Source organism: Cricetulus griseus, chromosome 3, assembly GCF_003668045.3.
Source record: "Cricetulus griseus strain 17A/GY chromosome 3, alternate assembly CriGri-PICRH-1.0, whole genome shotgun sequence".
NCBI lineage: Eukaryota > Metazoa > Chordata > Mammalia > Rodentia > Cricetidae > Cricetulus > Cricetulus griseus.
This window is the reverse complement of record NC_048596.1, coordinates 240,855,173-240,872,733: the sequence shown is the minus strand read 5'-3', so window position 1 is coordinate 240,872,733 and position 17,561 is coordinate 240,855,173. Positions and strand designations below refer to the sequence as shown.

At 40.9% G+C, this 17,561-nt stretch overlaps 1 protein-coding gene across 1 annotated transcript in view; it reads left to right on the top strand.

Annotated features, from left to right (window-relative positions):
- The window catches only part of Pou6f2 (POU class 6 homeobox 2), a 492,516-nt gene that overhangs the window by 359,485 nt on the left and 115,470 nt on the right, over positions 1–17,561 (top strand). Inside the window, exon 5 of the mRNA XM_027409383.2 lies at positions 5,730–6,112. Within this exon, the coding sequence (XP_027265184.2) occupies positions 5,730–6,112 (383 nt within the window). The remainder of the gene's footprint in view (positions 1–5,729; positions 6,113–17,561) is intronic.

Genomic DNA, 17,561 nt, shown 5'->3' with positions numbered 1-17,561 from the left:
GTTTCAGGACAAAAATATCCATGCCCCCCATATCCCCAACTTCCAGCCAGAAGCTGGCACTTGCAGAAGTCCAAAAACCAGACAAAGAGATTCCCAACAAAAAACGAGTGCTTACAAAAGCCCACCCAAAACATTGGACAAAGCAAATGCTTAGTTTCAGATTCTGAAGTAACCACTGGACTCAGGACACACCTACCAGACCCCTAACCCAGGCAATACTCCAATACCTTTTCAAGCATGTTACTGCCTCCCACCCCTCTCCTACAGAAAACCCCTAACACAGTCCATCTAATCCCTAGACAAACCTGCCTTTTACTTTTTAATTTGCCTCAGCTGGATTTATTACAGGGGTGGAAATGCCCCTCACTGTGGTCTAGGTCTTTCATTTATCTGACAATACCTTGTGATTTTTTTGTTTACTGTTTGTATTAATTTCATTTCTATAGCTGTGACAAGCACTATGACCAAAAGAAAAGGGTTTATTTTAGTTTGCACTTATGGATCACAGTAAGTGGAGGAAAAGCAAGGTAGAAACCACAGAAGAATGCTGCTTATTTGCTTGCTCTCCATGGCTTACTCAGATTGCTTTCTTATACCACCCAAAACCACCTGCCAAGAGAAGGTACTTCCTTCAGTGATCTGGGCTCTTCCATGGTGATCATTAATCAAGATAATGTTCCCACATGCATACCCATAGGCCAATCTGATGTAAGAAATTCCTCAACTGAGGTTCCCTGGTGACTCTAGTTTGTGTCAAGATGACAAAACTTAACTAGAACATCTTTGCAGAAATTAATTTCTTGAATTCTAGTAGTCAGTTACCTGGAAATGCAGATTAAAACTACTCTAAGATTCCCTTTCACCCCAGTCAGAATGGCTATCGTTAAAAAAAAAAAAATTAAATGATAATGAATCTGGCATAGATGTGGGGAAGGAGAAACCCTAACACACTTATAGTGGATGTGTAAACTTGTGAAGCCAATTTGGGAATCAGTCTGAAGGTTCCTCTACATGCTAGAAATAGAAGTACTATATGTCTAAGGGTATACAACCCCTGGGCATGCCTTCCTGGGTATACCACTCTGCAGAATGCACCCTAAGGAATTTGTACCCTACACTCCTTTACAAACACTGTTGCTTCCATGTTCATTCCAGCCCTATTCACAATAGCTAGACAATGGAATCAGCTGAGATTTCTATAAACTGACATGTAGATAATGAAAATGTACAAATACATTCTGGAACTCCATTCATCTAATACGAAAAATGAAACTATGAAATTTGCAGAAAAAAGTTAGAACTGGAAATATAAATTTATTGATCTAAGTAAACCCACCAGGAAAGAGAAATGCAACATGTTTTCTCTGTTACGCAGATCCTAGCTCTGACTCTTTAATTGTATGTTTAACCCTCAGAGGACCTTGGGAACACAAGAGGGCTTGGTTTAAGGCAAGACAGTACCACATAGGTTAAAGAGGGTTGTTACGATAAATCAGACGGCCAAAAGCCGTCTGAGCCCCACAGCCACGTGTGTGCTTTACGCCAGCTGCCCACCTGAGTTAGGCCCAATGAAAACACAGAAACTTGTATTAGGTTCAAAGCTGCTTGGCTAATGATTAGGATTCCTCATCTGTTAGTTCAGTCTTAATTATCATAAATCTATATATTTTATAAGACTTATCTTATCAGACGCCTTATTAGTGTCCCTCCTTGCTGGTGGATCACATTGTGCTGCTGGAGGAGCAAGGGGAAAAAGGGGCCCTTCCTGTTTCTCTACTACATTTCCTAGAATCCTCTTTGACTCCTAGTCCTGTCTAACTTGCTGTCTCATTGGGCAAACAGTATTTTATTTAACAATCAATAAGATAAACATACACAGTACATTCCCCATCAGAGGGTAGCATTCAGCAGATGGGCATGTTTTCATTTCTCCAGAATCTCATAGACTCTTTTAAATGCAGATACAGTCAGAGTCCTGAAACCAAAGATTTAGTAAACTGTGAATCAAAAGTGCTTTTAGCTCTATCTGTAATAAATGTGCTTGACTTCTCCATCATTTTGATTCTCTAGGCAAAAGAATGTAATAATTAGCAACATTGTATTTATACAATGTCATTATAAGTAATAGAGGCCTTTTAAAGCATAAGAGGACTTACAGTAAATAGAAGATGTGAGCACCTATGAATTTGGGTACCTACAGAAGTCCTGGAACCAAAACCAATCTGCAAGGAAATGAAGAACAGTTGTCTACTCTCACTTTCTACTCTGGCCTTTGGAAGCAATCATGCAATGCTTCTGATCACTCAGGCTGTGTGGTCCTATGTAACTGTAGGATTCACTATGGAAACCTTAAGCATTCAAAATGAGAAATTTTTTTTTTACATTTTTTCTCTATTGTTATTATTATTATTAATTCAAGTTAGGGAACAGGCTTGTTTCACATGTAAGTCCCCTCTCCCTCTCCCTCTCCCTCTCCCTCCCCTCACCCCCATTCCTTCTCCCCCACCTCCAACCTACCCCCCACCCCATCCACCCACCACTCCCCAGGCAGGGTAGGGCCCCCAACCGGGGCTCCACCAGGTCCACCAAATCTTCCTGTGCTGGGCCTAGGCCCCTCCCCATGTGTCCAGAGACAGAGCGCATCCCTTCAAGTGGGATGGGCTCTCAAAGTCCCACACACACACTAGGGCAAAACGCCATATGTAGTTGAAGTCTAGAAACTGAACAAATGGTAAAATGCAGGATTCTTGGCTACTCCTTGGTCACATTAAATTATTTATTTGGAAAGTTTCGAGCCATTTTACCATAGCCCTCTCTTCTCTCTAGGAAGCTGTGAGTTTGAGAAGATCTTGTTTTCCTTCTTCCTTTCACAACCTTATTATTAAATTTTTCAAGGTGTATTTTTGTACACATCTCTTTGATAGCCTAAATTTCATATTTAATATTGACCCTGTCCAGTGTATTGTAACCAGATATTAGGCAATAAATGCCAAAAGAAAGTAAGATCTTGGCTATTACATGTCTGGCATCAGTTTGATCCCCCAATGCATCATTTCATCTGCAAACACCATTTCATAGTTCAGCTACGTCCTTAAACTTTCTCAGTTTACTTACTTTTGTTATTTTCTATGCCCATATTTCATTATGCTTTGTAATATGAGAGACTGTGTTTTTGTGTTTCAAATCAATGAGTAGATGGCTTTGACATATTTTTAGACCAAGGTTACACTCTTGCTTATTCCTTCCTATTTCCTTTGTACCTACCACATACATAACCACATCTGATTTTCCATCACTGTTTTGCTTCAGTTGCAAATCAGTTTACCAAAAGCAGCGGGATTTTGCTTAGGTTTGTGCCTTTCTAGTCAAGCTGCTATTAGAGGAAACATCTGAGTAATGTGAGCTCATGGACACAAAGCATTGAAGACACATCTGGGACCCTGTCTCGTTAGTAGGTTAGGGTCTGTTACACTTATCTGCAAATACCTATCTGCCAATATTCTGAAGTCTTTCCAGTTCCTAATGCTGATTTAGATAAATGCTTTTCTAATCCAAATGAAACCTTGTGGTGTTGAATGCAGCCATGAAAATAAGCCCTGCTATAAGTGCCCCATTTAGAAGAAGCCTAGACAGACATGGTTAGAATTGGGCAGGAGGCGAGGTACTATTAGATTCCACTGTCCATAACCACACCATAAAAATGTCAAACCCCACTCTTCCAGGAATCCCAGAATGTAAGAGATATTGAGGGTTAGAACTGAATTGGGATCCTTAGTTTTCAATCAAATGTGATTTTTTTTTTTTTTTTTTTTTGGTTTTTCAAGACAGGGTTTCTCTGTGTCTTTTGGAAGCTGTCCTGGAACTAGCTCTTGTAAAACAGGCTGGTCTCGAACTCACAGAGATCCACCTGCCTCTACCTCCCGAGTGCTGGGATTAATACACCGGGCTCAAATGTGATTTTGTGTGATAAGAAGAGTGAGAGAAAATAACAAAATAGGCCTTTCTCTTAAAGTTTCGGTAATGAGGACAATGACAGGGTCATTTATTAGTCCTCTATACCCCTAGATTCACATACAAGCCCCAGGGTACCCTTGCCAGACAGGACTCATGTTAGACTATTTGAAGATACCTGGAGTGATTCAATGACCCCATCATGACTTTTGGTCATGGCTGCATCATGGCTCCCCTAGTGATACCTGAGATCAGAGAACTGGCATTTGGTGACCCAAGGAATACTGCTAACTCATGAGAGGGGCTCTCCTTCCTTAAGTGAAGCTGGATTATTATCTGAAATCTAACTTATGCCATGGTTGATTGTGAGGATTGGACCCCTATCATATCTATGAAGTTTAGGTGACTCAGAACTTCCTTGACTCTTAGTTTCAGGCAGTCAGTCTCAAAATTTCCCTCAGAAAGGTCACTCAAGAAATGTGAACTCTGGGTATTTCTCCAGCTAGAAATTTCCTCTCTTTCTGTACATCCTTCTCCCAAACCTTCTTCATGTGGGCCCATATTCACCATGGTGAGGCCCTCGCCCCTCAGGCCACAGAACTCTTCTGATCTGTCTCTATCAGGTTTACACTATCCATCATTCAATCAATTAACAGTTATGCATCTAGCTACTTCTCCAGGATTCTGTAATAATTACCTCCAAATAGTATGTTTTTTATGAATTAATATTATTTCCTCAAAGTCATTATAAGCTTCTAGAAGGTCTCCTTAAATTCTATATCTTGTCTGGCACCCTAACAGCATCTAGGTGGCATTTAATGTCTCTTATTAAATGATTCTTTACAAAAGTAGCCATTAGTTAACTTCCTTGTTGGGTACCCTCAAACTATGGCTCAATATGCATGCATTTTCAGGTATATCTGTTGTATGAAGATAGTGCATCATATGGCACTTCATATCACATATATTTCTAGACTTAAAGACTAACATTGTCCTGTGCCTGATGGGCATCTGAGAGGCTGGTTCTGTGCAGAGATAGCTCTCCACACACACAACTCAAGAAAACCTTAAAGCATTAATTTATTCTCTAAGCTCTTTGAGATGCTAACCAATTCACAGCCACCAACTGCAATCCCTTCCCGTTTAAGAGCTTTGTCTGATCAACAAGCAAAAAAAGTAATTAAACCATCCAGGGTTCTTTTTACTCTGAAAAACCTGTACTCTCTTTTAAAGCAGAACAGGCGTTGAAACCAGGATGTCTGAGAAAATTGGTGGAGGTCTGAAGTAGCAAGTGAAAATGATGCCACTAATGGTGTTGATGATGGGAGGAAAGGAGATTGCTAACAATTTAGTGTTCTGTTCTTAACTCCAGTCAAGCATTTACCAAAAGAATTAGACGGGTTGAACTTTGAAAATCTCAATCAAATCTTGAAAGCATGAGTATATTTTGAAGGTGGAAAAGAAGGGGAAGAGGGAGAAAGTGCTTAAAAACAGTCTCCATCCTGGCACACCTCTCTAATACAGTGCTTTTAAAGCAATGCTCGGAGCTTTAAGAATATCTGCTGTGGTACATTCTGGTCTGAGATTGAAAACTTTTCACAAGAAATGACTTTGTTTCCTCTAGAGTCCCACAATCCTCGGCTGTGCCAAGGAGCTTCAAGGAGGGAGGACAACATTCTGTAAAGGGGACCTTTGTCATCATGCACACAGGACAAGCCATCAAGACACATCATGTCTGTCCTGTTTGTTTCACACCATCCTTCCTGTCTTCCCTGCAGCTACCTCATCCCTGAACTCCCAACTGCAACAGCTCCAGCAGCTTCAGCTCCAGCAGCAGCAGCAACAGCAACAACAGCAACAACTGCCTCCTCCACCAACCAGCCAGCACCCACAGCCAGCCTCCCAGGCACCCTCACAGTCTCAGCAGCAACAGTCCCAGCCTACCCCGCCCCACCAGCCACCACCTGCCTCACAGCAGCCACCGGCTCCCCCAGCTCAGCTCCAGCAGGCTACTCAGTCTCAGCAGCATCAACCCCACTCCCACCCCCAGAGCCAGAATCAGTCATCTCCAAGCCAACAGAGCTCAAGTCCCCCTCAGAAACCCAGCCCATCTCCAGGACATAGCCTTCCGTCACCGCTCACGCCGCCCAACCCTCTACAGGTATGCTTTCCATCCTCCTCAGGGGTATGGACTCTCCCATGGTGTTGTACAGTCCCCAAAGGCAGAAGGCCAGCAAGACATAGCATCACATTCTGCAGCATCCAATTCAAATTGATCTCCTAGACTTAGGGAAGAGGAAGCAAATGGCAGGCAGCTGGGGATGCATGTAAACGAAACAAATAGGAGTCCATTGATGCTGCCCTCCAAAGGATAAATGTTATGTCTTTCTTTCGGTGAGAGGACAGCACTGTAAGTGCACTTGTAGCCTGTAATAACTCCATTTTATGATACTTTTTGAAGGCTGCAAAGATAGCATCCAATTAAAATTATTACTAGCACAGTTTTGTAGCCCCGTGGAGAACTGCATCTCCTGTCCACGAGGCCTGGTGGTTATTTCTCTATATTATGAATACAACAGTGTCTTACCTTCAGTACTTTCTGCTCTTTTGCTTTTATTTTTCTAAATACTCTCTGGGGTTAGGAGGGCAAAGAAATTTAGGCCCAGTCTTATGTTCCAGATTCCAACCATTACTCCACAGACTAACAAGTACTCTAAATTTATGCCCAGAGCCTCAGAAAATATGCATCTTGATATAAATTAAAGCAGACTGAAGAAATTAAAAACAGATTAATAAAATAGGTTAATCATGAACGCTTATCTTTAACTGAAGAGGAATGAGGAGGAATGTTCAGGACTATGTAACTTTCACTTCAGACAGATTATCTTCCAAATAGAATGACTGGGATGCCAGTGCAGGAGGAGCTACCTGTTTTTCAACTTAGATGAGACACTTTCCATCATAAGATTCCAAACAGTCAGGGTATTCCTAGGTATGATGACAACCAAGTGAACAATTCATGCATTCTCTTCAATGCCAATTAGCCCACCAACCTTCTTTAGAGGTGAGCCTTGATCCATCCTCACCAACCCAATGGCATTTATGGCTCTTAAACAGGAAAATAAACAAGATCAAACAGATAACCACACAGATTAAAAGCAGGTAGTTTAGGAATTTAGCAATTTATTGCTGACTTTACTTGATGTCCCATTGCTTTGTCTCTTTTAACTTCTTTCTTGGAGTGGCCCAAAGTTTACCTAGAAATACAAACATTTGATTGAGGGATGATTGTGATTGGACAAGTCATTAAAGATAACTTTCATTTTGAGCACATTCCTAAGTCAGAGCTAAGATGTATTTTTTCACAAATCTTACAAGGGCAAGACAACCTAACCATTTGACAAGATACTGAAATGAACACAAGCTAAAAATGTCTTCCTTGGACACCTGACATCTGATGGGAGAATAAATATAATCAAATGCACAAATGTACTGTTCAAGCAGCCTCTGTGTTGTCAGCATCCAAAATGAATCTCTGTCATCCAAGAGACAGAGTGCTTTTTAAGAGCAGTTAAAGTAGACAGGCCTAGATACCGAGTGAATCGGTGACTTTTACACTCTAGAAGCACACATTGCGTGACAGAAACAACTTGTTTTCATTTTACTCACAGTTTTGGAGAGTTGCAGTCCATCATAGCAGAGAAATCATAGAGAGCAGCTCAGTCTGTAGCAACAATGAGTGGTGGAGCCTATTCACAGTTGTAACCAAGAAACAGAGACCAAAGGAGAAGCCAGGCAGGGACTGACTTTAAAAGGCTTATTGTCAGGGATGGATTTCTGCCAGCCACATCCCACCTAGAGGTTCTACAGCCTCCCAAACAGCCCCACAATTTGGGGAGTAAGCTTCAAACAGGAATTTGTGGGAGATTGTTCAGATTGAATCCATGACAACATGTGATTAAACATTCCTGCCCTGCTCTCACAAGATACCAAAATAGGTTAAACTACCAAAGAAAAGGTCATCCTGCCTGGAGAGATGGCATGACTTGCATCTGCCCAAGTTGTTGGTTATAATCCAGAGTTGTTTCCCATTTAATAAAAGTGAGCTTGGAGCCATGTGGACATCAGTCTTTACAGAACAGTGGCAACACCTGGGGAGTTCTAAGCCTTCTCCCCACAGCCATGGAAATCCTGGCTGTTTAGTTTTGTTTCATTTTTCAGCAAAGGCATGCTCAAAGTCACATTGTTTCGTGACAGCTTTGAGAAAATATTCTAATTTTCTTGTTGGGATTTTTGAGTCTAAACTTAATATATTTATGATGTTTAAGTACAGACTAGATGGGGGCTAGAGATATGGCTCAGCGGTTAAGAGCACTGACTGTTATTCCAGAGGTCCTGAGTTCAATTCCAAGCAACCACATGGTGGCTCACAACCACCTTGATGAGATTTGGTGCCTTCTGCTGCCGTGTAGGCAGAAGACTGTATACATAATAAATAAATAAAATCTTAAAAAAAAAAGTGCAGACTAGATGTTACACTAACAACTGTGGACCTGAATGAGTGACCACCAAAGGAGTGCCTTGTTGAAAGTTTTAAAGCATTTCTGAGGAAATATAGAATTAAACTTGAATAATAAGTTTATGTCAACAAGAATAAAAGCAGCCTCCCCTTACTTCAGGCATGTATAAAGGAAAAGGAGAATTTCATGAGCTAAGGTTTTTTTTCCTAACCCTCACTGCAGGGCTTTTGAGTTTGTGTAACATGGAAGGTTTGAACTTTTAAAAAAGAAAACCTTTTTAAAGGCATTGCACAGACATTTAATTCTCAGAGGTAATAACCTTTATGAACTAGAATAAAGTGATTTGTCTGAAAATTATTCGTGGAGTAAAGATCAACTAAATTTGTATGTAACAACGAAATTTCATTTTTAGGATTCTTTGTTTTCAGGTGGACTTTATCTTTCTACATTGTTCAAAATCCATCAGAGAACTGTGCAACACAGATTATCAGGAAGCCAGTGCATCAGAAGGCCCGTTTGTTTTGTATTTGACTCAAAAACATTTTGAAGGATAACAATTATTTCTAAAGCTGTATAGATGCTGTGATGTCTTCAGAAAAAAAAAAGTCCTAAATGAAAGCAGGTTGTGAAGATATATTTGGGTGAGGTCGTTTTTCAAGACAGAGAAAAAAAATGAGTAATGCTGGCAGGTAGCAACACCTAGAGAAAAAGTCTCCAAATAGCTCCTGTCAGGGTTTTCTGTAAAATTGCAGTATAATTTGATTTCACTTTTTCACTCAATTCCATGAAATGGATTGCATTTACAAAACCAGATTGTTGTTTCAAGGCAGACAAGACTCTAAAGTGTTACTCCTGCAGAAAAGCTGGGGTAAGAGAGGAACTGTGTTCATTCATTTTGATCATCTGGGGCCAGGTAGGGTCTAGAGTGGATAGCAGAAGCTGAACCCAGCATGGGTATTTGCGTTCTCCATTGAGACTCAAAGCCTACCCACTCACAACTTCCTTCAGTCCCCAGAGGCTGAGAAGAAAAGTCCTAACAGGAAAGGGAATCACACAAGACCCCAGGAACCAGGCAGTCAGGGCACACAGGCAGGTGTAGGCAAAAGGCAAAATGAACTCACTTGAGTTCCTGGAACAGAAAAAAGTGCATCTGGGGCTGAAGTTAGTCCTTGGATTCAGGGATAGTTTTTAGCCCATGCTCCTTCATTTGCTATAACTCAACTGCATCAGAATAGGCAAGGATCTGAAACAATAAATGGAAGTAATCTTTTAGATACAGACGACTTAATGTAATTATTCCTGGTAGAAAAAAAAAAAACTCACTTTTAATTCTGTCTTAGTCGAATCTGGCACAGGTCCTATGAGAGTGACGATTGTGAGGCTCTTCCTGTCTAGTACTTGCAGACTGCTTTTCCTGGGGGTCGGGGCCTGACTGGAGCCCATTGTGGTGTACTGGGAGGCTGATGGCTGCTTTCTCATCCTGTCACTCGTGCCTTTTGACAGGTTATTGTAACTCTGTGGATATTGTTTCTCCGAATCTACCATTTCTAAGAATCCTTTCAGGCCTGTGCACATATGATTCAAACACTGGTAGAAGTCTGGGATTTTAGTGGTTACTGAAAACCTTATTTTCAAATTTTCTAAGTATTCTTCAAGGTCAGGTGAATTTCTTCCCACTCAGCTGGATGGCAAAGTGGAAAGAGAGTGGAAGACAAACATAAGTGGGGTAATGATAGCAGAAGAAGGTTTTAGCTTAGCCAGAGAGCACAAATTAAACTCAAGTTTGTATCCTCAGAGAGTCGCTGCTGTGTGCTCTCATCCCAGATTGTTTTGCCACACCTGTGCATTAGAGGAGCTTAAGGAACCAAACGCTGCATTTAACCTTGGCCTTCTGCAAACCATCTCGCATAGCAGGAAGCAGGATAATCTTGTCCTTTTCCTGTTGTACTGCATGTTTTAATAAACGACAGAGGGAAGAGAGGGAGATGAAACAGGAGCAAAAAAAAATAAAATAAAAATAAAATAAAACTATTTGTGCTTGTATGGGAAATGAGGGGCCTGATCACCTCCTCGGATGTGCAGGTGCTCGGAAGATGGTGTAGGATGCATTTTCACATGTGAGCATTTGCTGATGTGCAGGTCTAGTAACAGCTCAGTAAAGAAATGGGTCAGAATCCCACCTCTGTTACAGGGGAGCAAGGCCTTCTGACCTTCTTGGCAATAGTTTCCCACTGGCACACTGTACTACAGTCAATGTGCATAAGTAATTCGGAAGGGTCGTGTCATACCCCTTTTTGAAACAGAAAGTCCAAATCTTGAGAAGTAACGACTTTCACTATTTTTAAAGCAAATTTTCTTCAACCATGAGCCCTTCTCTGCACCATAAAAAAGGCCAAAGTCTTTCTCCCATCAGCAATTAGTACTGGTCAGTGTAGCACAAGGATCCTGTCTGTAGGCTTTTTCATTCATAAAATTAAATCCTTCTGATGCCCTTTCATTTCCTTTTGAATTTTACATTAGAAATCAGCAATACTGTGTGGTGTTGGTGGCCCACACATGCACACTAATAATATACAGCCTCCTTTGGTCATTATCAATTCCCATAGAACAGAGGCATCTCTGCATTCACACAGGGCAATCACTTGCAGAGTGAGACTAAGGTGAGACTATGTGGTTCTCATCTCAGATGCAGAACTTAAGAGCACCCCCAGAATGCGCTAATTGAAAAAGATAATAGTGTAATGCAGTATTTTGAAAATTCAAATGGCGAAGACCCATCATCAATAAAATTTCAGGTTTTAAGCTCTAAGTCCAAGCTGAGTTATAGCCAATTCTAAAGCATACGGGGAAAACACAAAGCATACTGATACAATGGCCTGAACTTGTGATTTTCGTTTTCATAGTTAAAACGTTGCATTAAGTTGCTTTGAATCTTGACCCTCAATGTAATACCTATGCTTAGTGCTTCCTTACTTATGTCTCCTTCACCTCTTGCTACCAGAAGTGTTAATGATATAGTCAGCAAGCATTCTCCACAGCCAGCGGCATCCCATCTGTTGTAAGTTTCAGGATGCCTTACGTCCTACTTTCTAGATGTACTAGAAAATGAACCAGATATTGCACAACAGAAACACAAAGGCTTGCTAGCTAATGGATTAGAAAAGGATGAGGCTTGTAAATCCACCTTCCTCATTGCACATGACTAATAAACCAGTTTTTTTTTTTTATTGAAATGTTAGGACAATCAAACATTCTTTTGGCTGACTGATTTTACTTAACTGATTTAGGATTTTCTGAAATCAAGTAAATTTGGTGAAAATGATAGTAGTGTCACCGTGTAGACAGCACTTTCCCACAGTTATCCAGCCATGAGAACCTTTACAAAACAGGAGTTGGCATGGGCTGGGAAATGTTTCCTTTCGGTCTAAAGACCCAAAGCAAACTTGATTATTATGGATGAGAAAATCCAGCCGAAACCAGAGATTTACTGCAAAGATTAGATGTAACACGCTAATAGAGATGTTTTGTGTGCTATAAATTTGCTGAGTGAGCCTTCATTAGCTTGAAGTTGAAAAAGAATAAGACTTTCTGTTCACACCACCATCCAGGAGCCTGAGGACTTTACTCATGATTCAGCCATTCGGCAAGAGGCCTGATGGGAAACGGGTATCCCATTACCCAGCTGTATTAAGCACTGAATAAAATAAGCAAAATATATTTACCCATACACTCTGCAAAGTACATTTTTTCCTTTTATGAAAGAAAGAAAATCTCCTTTAACAAAACCCTCAGTTCAACATTACTGACATTTCAAAGAATTTATTACAAGCATTTGAGATCCGGGAGGAACAACAAAGTTTATATTGCTTTGAGAGTGGCAGGGGAAAAAAATTAGTTTACCAAGAATATACTTATACACTGCAGTGATTCTGTGTCATTGTTTGGATTTACCATTCCACTGTACTGCTCTGCCGATTAGTCAGATCGTGTGGAAGGGGGTTAACAAAGCCGGCAGCACGGCCTCACCACTCACTGTGGGAACTCACATCAAATAGTGACAGACAGAAAGTATGGATAAGGTTGAGGTGGGGTGTTGGAAATAATTGCAGCGTTTGAATGTGATAAATTCTAAGTTGTCAAAGGAAACAGACCCCTTGTGATCATGACAATGGGACAGATCCATGAGCTCAGCACAGAGCCTGGCACCATACACAGCTTCTAGCCCCAGCATTGTCTGTTAGACAGTAGTTGGTGAACCAATCCCCAAGTAAGTACAGAATTCTCTGAAATCATTTTATCTTCACACTCATAAATGTATCATTTGGCTGATGCTGCTCCGAACAAGCAAAACTTAGCATTTATGTGAACTCAATATAATATTCTAGTACTTTAACACCGTGTTATTCTTTATGTTTTAGCCTCATTTCCCACAAGTTTGAAGTAAATTTTCCGTGGGCTTTTAAATTGACTCCCAAATCATAGACTCGAAAGTGAATATTCTCCAGATTGTAAAAACTAAAGTACTTTTATCAGTCTCTGCAAACATTTGGTAAGCACAAATGGTGTGCATTGCAAGCCTGAGGAGGATCTGCAGATCACACTCTGGCACCTTAGACAGTGTCTTTGAGAAGCATGCACTGATAGGATCACATGCTGCCTCTGATGAACACTTGGGTCAAGTCAGCACATCCTGCAGAGTCTCAGTTTCCTCTATGACTGGAGGGTGGAGTTGGGGATTCAATGAAATGGCTTATGTCAGAGCAACTAATATGGTTCCAGAGGATAGAGCTAGGGCACGGTGGGGATTTTCACTCATTGACTGTAGCTACTCTAATTTAGGGAGGATCATGGAGACCAACAGATGCACTTGAACAAAAGCAAACGATTAATCAATCTTGGGCTATGAAAAATGCATGCATACAGAGGGATTACACCTGAGCTTTATTGTGTGACCCTGAGTTGGAAAGGTGAAGAGACTCCCTGAAGGGGACTTTTACCAAAAATCTGTTGAGACTCTCCAAGGGATGTAAGTCAGAAAGAAAGCAGATGCATGCATTTAATCCTAATATTGATTAATAATCTCATTTTAAAGACTTAAATGCACAGAATCTCATTTTTAGCATCAATATTATTAAGAACCAAAATAAATTTACTTCCAACTTACCAATGTAGTTTCTAACATGTAAGTAAAGGGGAAAACTGTTTTTTACATTATTACATATTATTTACTTTGTGTGTGTGTGTGTGTGTGTGTGTGTGTGTGTGTGTGTGTGTCTGTGTCTGTGTCTGTGTCTGTGTGTCTGTGTGTGTGTGTGTGCACATGTGTGCATGAGTATACACTAGAGAACAATTTCAGGGAGTTGGTTCTCTGCTGGGAACTGGACTCAGGTTGTATAGCCAGAGGCAAGTGCCTTCATCAACTGAGCCATCTTACCTGTTATATCCAGTCCATAAGACCCCCAGTGAGACCATCACTTGGAGCTGACTCACCAAATGCAAAGTACAAGGTTTCTTTATTGAGTTCAAGCCTAGGCAGGGACCTTGTCCCACAGACTGGCACAGCAACTTGCAGGAGAAGGTGCCAAGCCTCACAAGCAAGGGGTTTATAATGGGTTGAGGGGTATGGGTTTAAAGCTGATTGGCTGGGGTGTCTAGAAGAACTTGGGGAGTTTGGGGAGTTTCCATAGATTTATCTCTGGTGCCATATGTGCTCTCTGGTGCCACACGTTCCCATAAAGTTTGTTTTTGCAACTCTGGTAATTGGCTAACCCAGGGTCATGACTGTTTAAGGTTATCTGTTCTTCCTGATGGCCTGCTTTTCCTGGGCCAGCTTCACAGATCATGGGGTGAGGTTCCTGTATTCTGTTTCGGGTCCTCTTTTCTAAAATGGCCCTGGTTTGGTCTCTCAACCAGCCCAAAAATTCTTGATAATGCCAGTTCTTCCACTAGCTTTAGGACATCAGCTCATCAATATCTTTGAAACTCAGTCGTGCTTTTATTACAAGAAAATTTATATGAGATGATGTTTTAAACCTTTCTAGATCCACGTTCTGTTCATGAAATACATAGCATGGTTTGCTGGCAAGGGAAAAAATTACATATGTATGCCATAATCCATACACAAAACATTCAGGAAATATTCCTGACATTGGTCTAATATTTATAGAGTGTTTTGAAACTTACATGTGTGTTTTTATATTCATTATTTTATCCATGGCCTCAAGATCCAAAGGTCTAAACATTTATTAAATAAAAATGTCTGTATACCTTACAAAATTAATTTCAACCTCATATTTTCTATACAACCCAAAAGAATCTAAAATTATCTACAAATCCAAAAATCTTGAGTCTCAAAAATTGAAGCAACTTCCTAAGCATCATTAAAAATGACTGAATTTGTACTCCAGTGCAGGTCTGACTTCAAATTGTCATCATTTATATTTTTCTATTTCCGCAATGTCTATTTTGGTTGTCAGTAAACAATATATTTGTGAGTTTTCCCTCTCTTTCACCATCCCCCACTGTTGAGACCTAAATATTGAGCCTTATGAGTAAAAAAACAGAGCTTAGAAGAGTACCGTGTTGGGAACACTGTCTCCAGAGAATCTGCTGATCTAGCACAGCAAAGGCATAGCTGTCTCTCGGAATGGCTGTCTAGTGGAAAGAACAATTCTCCTTTCCTTGGCCACTCAGTGGCTGTCTGTTAGGCTACAGAAGAGTTCACAATGGAGAGAGTATTTGACATCTGCCTGCTACTGACTTTGTTGAGTCTCAGAACTAGTGACTATGCCTGAAAGCCCAGTTGGGTTCCAGTCAATGCAACATTCCTAGCCCAGCACATTTTGTCTGAACTACAGTTTGACAATGATGAGCTCAGTACCACTTAGTTTTCTATAACAGGAGATGTTTAAATGACATAAAAAAAAAGTAAAGTTAGGAATCCCTTTGTCTTCTCAGCTGGACTCTTCTCTCCAAGCTGAGCCTCTGTCCTTGTATTGTCAGGTGGCAATACAGGGCACTTACAGCTTTTAAGACTTTTAAGAGTTTAAGACTTTGGATAGGAGAAGGTTGAAAAGAATCCCTCTTGCTTCTCCCAGGAAAGCTCTCCAGGCCATGGAAGACTTAAGGTTAAGTCTTTTTAATTAGGGGAAAATGCCCTTGTATGCCTGCCTATGATCTTGAAAACTGATGCTCCTGGCAAACTATGCACACGTAGTACTCTGTATCCAAAAGGACTTGCCGACCTAGGGCTAAAGCCAAGAGTTTCCTCAGAATCAACCTGCATGGGCAGAAGGTCAATGACAACAGAGACCAAAGACTGTGTTTTTCCAGTTGCGATCAGTGTAAGAATTACATGAGTCCCATTTGAACTGTCTTCAAAGCACAATCTACACACCATTTCCAGCAGTCAACCTCTTCCATAAGTCTCTTCTGATCAGAAAAGAAGACTGCCCTATGACCGAATATGTTCTAGGCTTCTGGGACCTTGCCAGTCTGGGCACTGTTATTCTCTCTTGACTTGTTTAACTCAGCCTACACAGACCCATAATTCTACACCTGTACTTTGTCCCCAGTTTTTCTTCTCTATTTTTTTAAAAGGAAATTGCCAATCTCTTAGGTTGGGTCTCAGAACTGACTGGACATTAGGAGCAATGAGTTTTTTGAATACTGATATACAGGAGCCACCTAGAGTGGTGTTTCTCAATCTGTGGGCTGTGACCCCTTTGGGTCTCTTATCAGATATTTACATTATGACTAATAATATTATCAAAATTACAGTTATGAAACAGCAACAAAATAATTGTATTGGGGGTCACCACAACATGAGGAACTGTATTAAAGGGTCTCAGCATTAGGAAGGTTGAGAATCTCTGACCTAAAGGCTCTAAGTGAAGCTGAACATCAATAGCTCTTAAACTCCCAAAGCCTCCAAAACGAAGAGAAAGTAAACAACCGTCTATTACCTTAATAATAGAGTCCAAATCATCCATTCCTAAGACAGTGAACAAAATACTTTTTCTGAAAATGAAGGGACCAGCTTCCCTTTTGGCAGCCATAACGGCCGAACACGTGCTTCTATGACCTTGTCCTAGACAATAGAAAGTCAGATGCCTGCCTCGTGACAAGGAAACAATCAGAAGTTAGTCACTAGAAAGTCAGATGCCTGCCTCGTGACAAGGAACCAATCAGAAGTTAGCTGGTGGCGCTATGCTTTACGGCTCTGGATGTGCTTTACGGACAAGCGCACAGCTTTGACGCACAAAGCATAGCAACCACCCTGGGAAGGCCTATGGGCCATAACAACCAGTTGACCAATCAACACAGGGCAAACCCTCCAAGCCTGGAGGCACGCCAATCCTGAGCCTGTGCATACCCCTAGACACTCCCCTTATGCTGCCCTATAAAGATCTGTACGCAGCGGCTTCTAACTGTCTCTGCTAGCCATCCACCATGGTGGGTGGGTCAAAGACCCTAGCTAACATGGGGTTAGCTTGTTAAACTACAATAAAGCCTCATGCAATTTTCATCAAGCTTTCGCCTCCACTCTGTGATTGGGGTGGCCGAGGTCCTGGGCTAAGATTCTGGAAGCCCCAGCTTTCCGAGGGTCTTACAAAAGTGTTGGCTACGTGAGTTGGTCCTTAATATTTTTAAGATACAGAGATCTTCATTTCTATAAAGAATGAGCCAGTGTCACTACCAGGGTCTGCCTCCTCAGATGCATACTGCATCAGAGAATCTACAGCTTATTATCTACCCAAGCCTGACCCAACTCTACATGTGGTCTAATAGCCCTCTATCTGCAAGGGGAAAGAATCCTAGTGATGTGTATCTGACACCTAAAATATTATAAGAAAAAAATCAATTTGTAATCTTTAGAACCCTCTTAAAGAAAAACTGAGTGTGTTAGATGTCTGTCTGCTTCTAAGTGCTGTCCCCTTCTAGATAAGAGATTTGTAAACTTTTCAGCTTGCTAACCTCTTTTTGCCTGAGAAAGCTTTACATAACATTGGGTGTATTGGTATATAAAATTTCTTTATAAACCAAACATTTACTGAAAATAAATTACAAAGAAATTGCTTTTGAAATAAA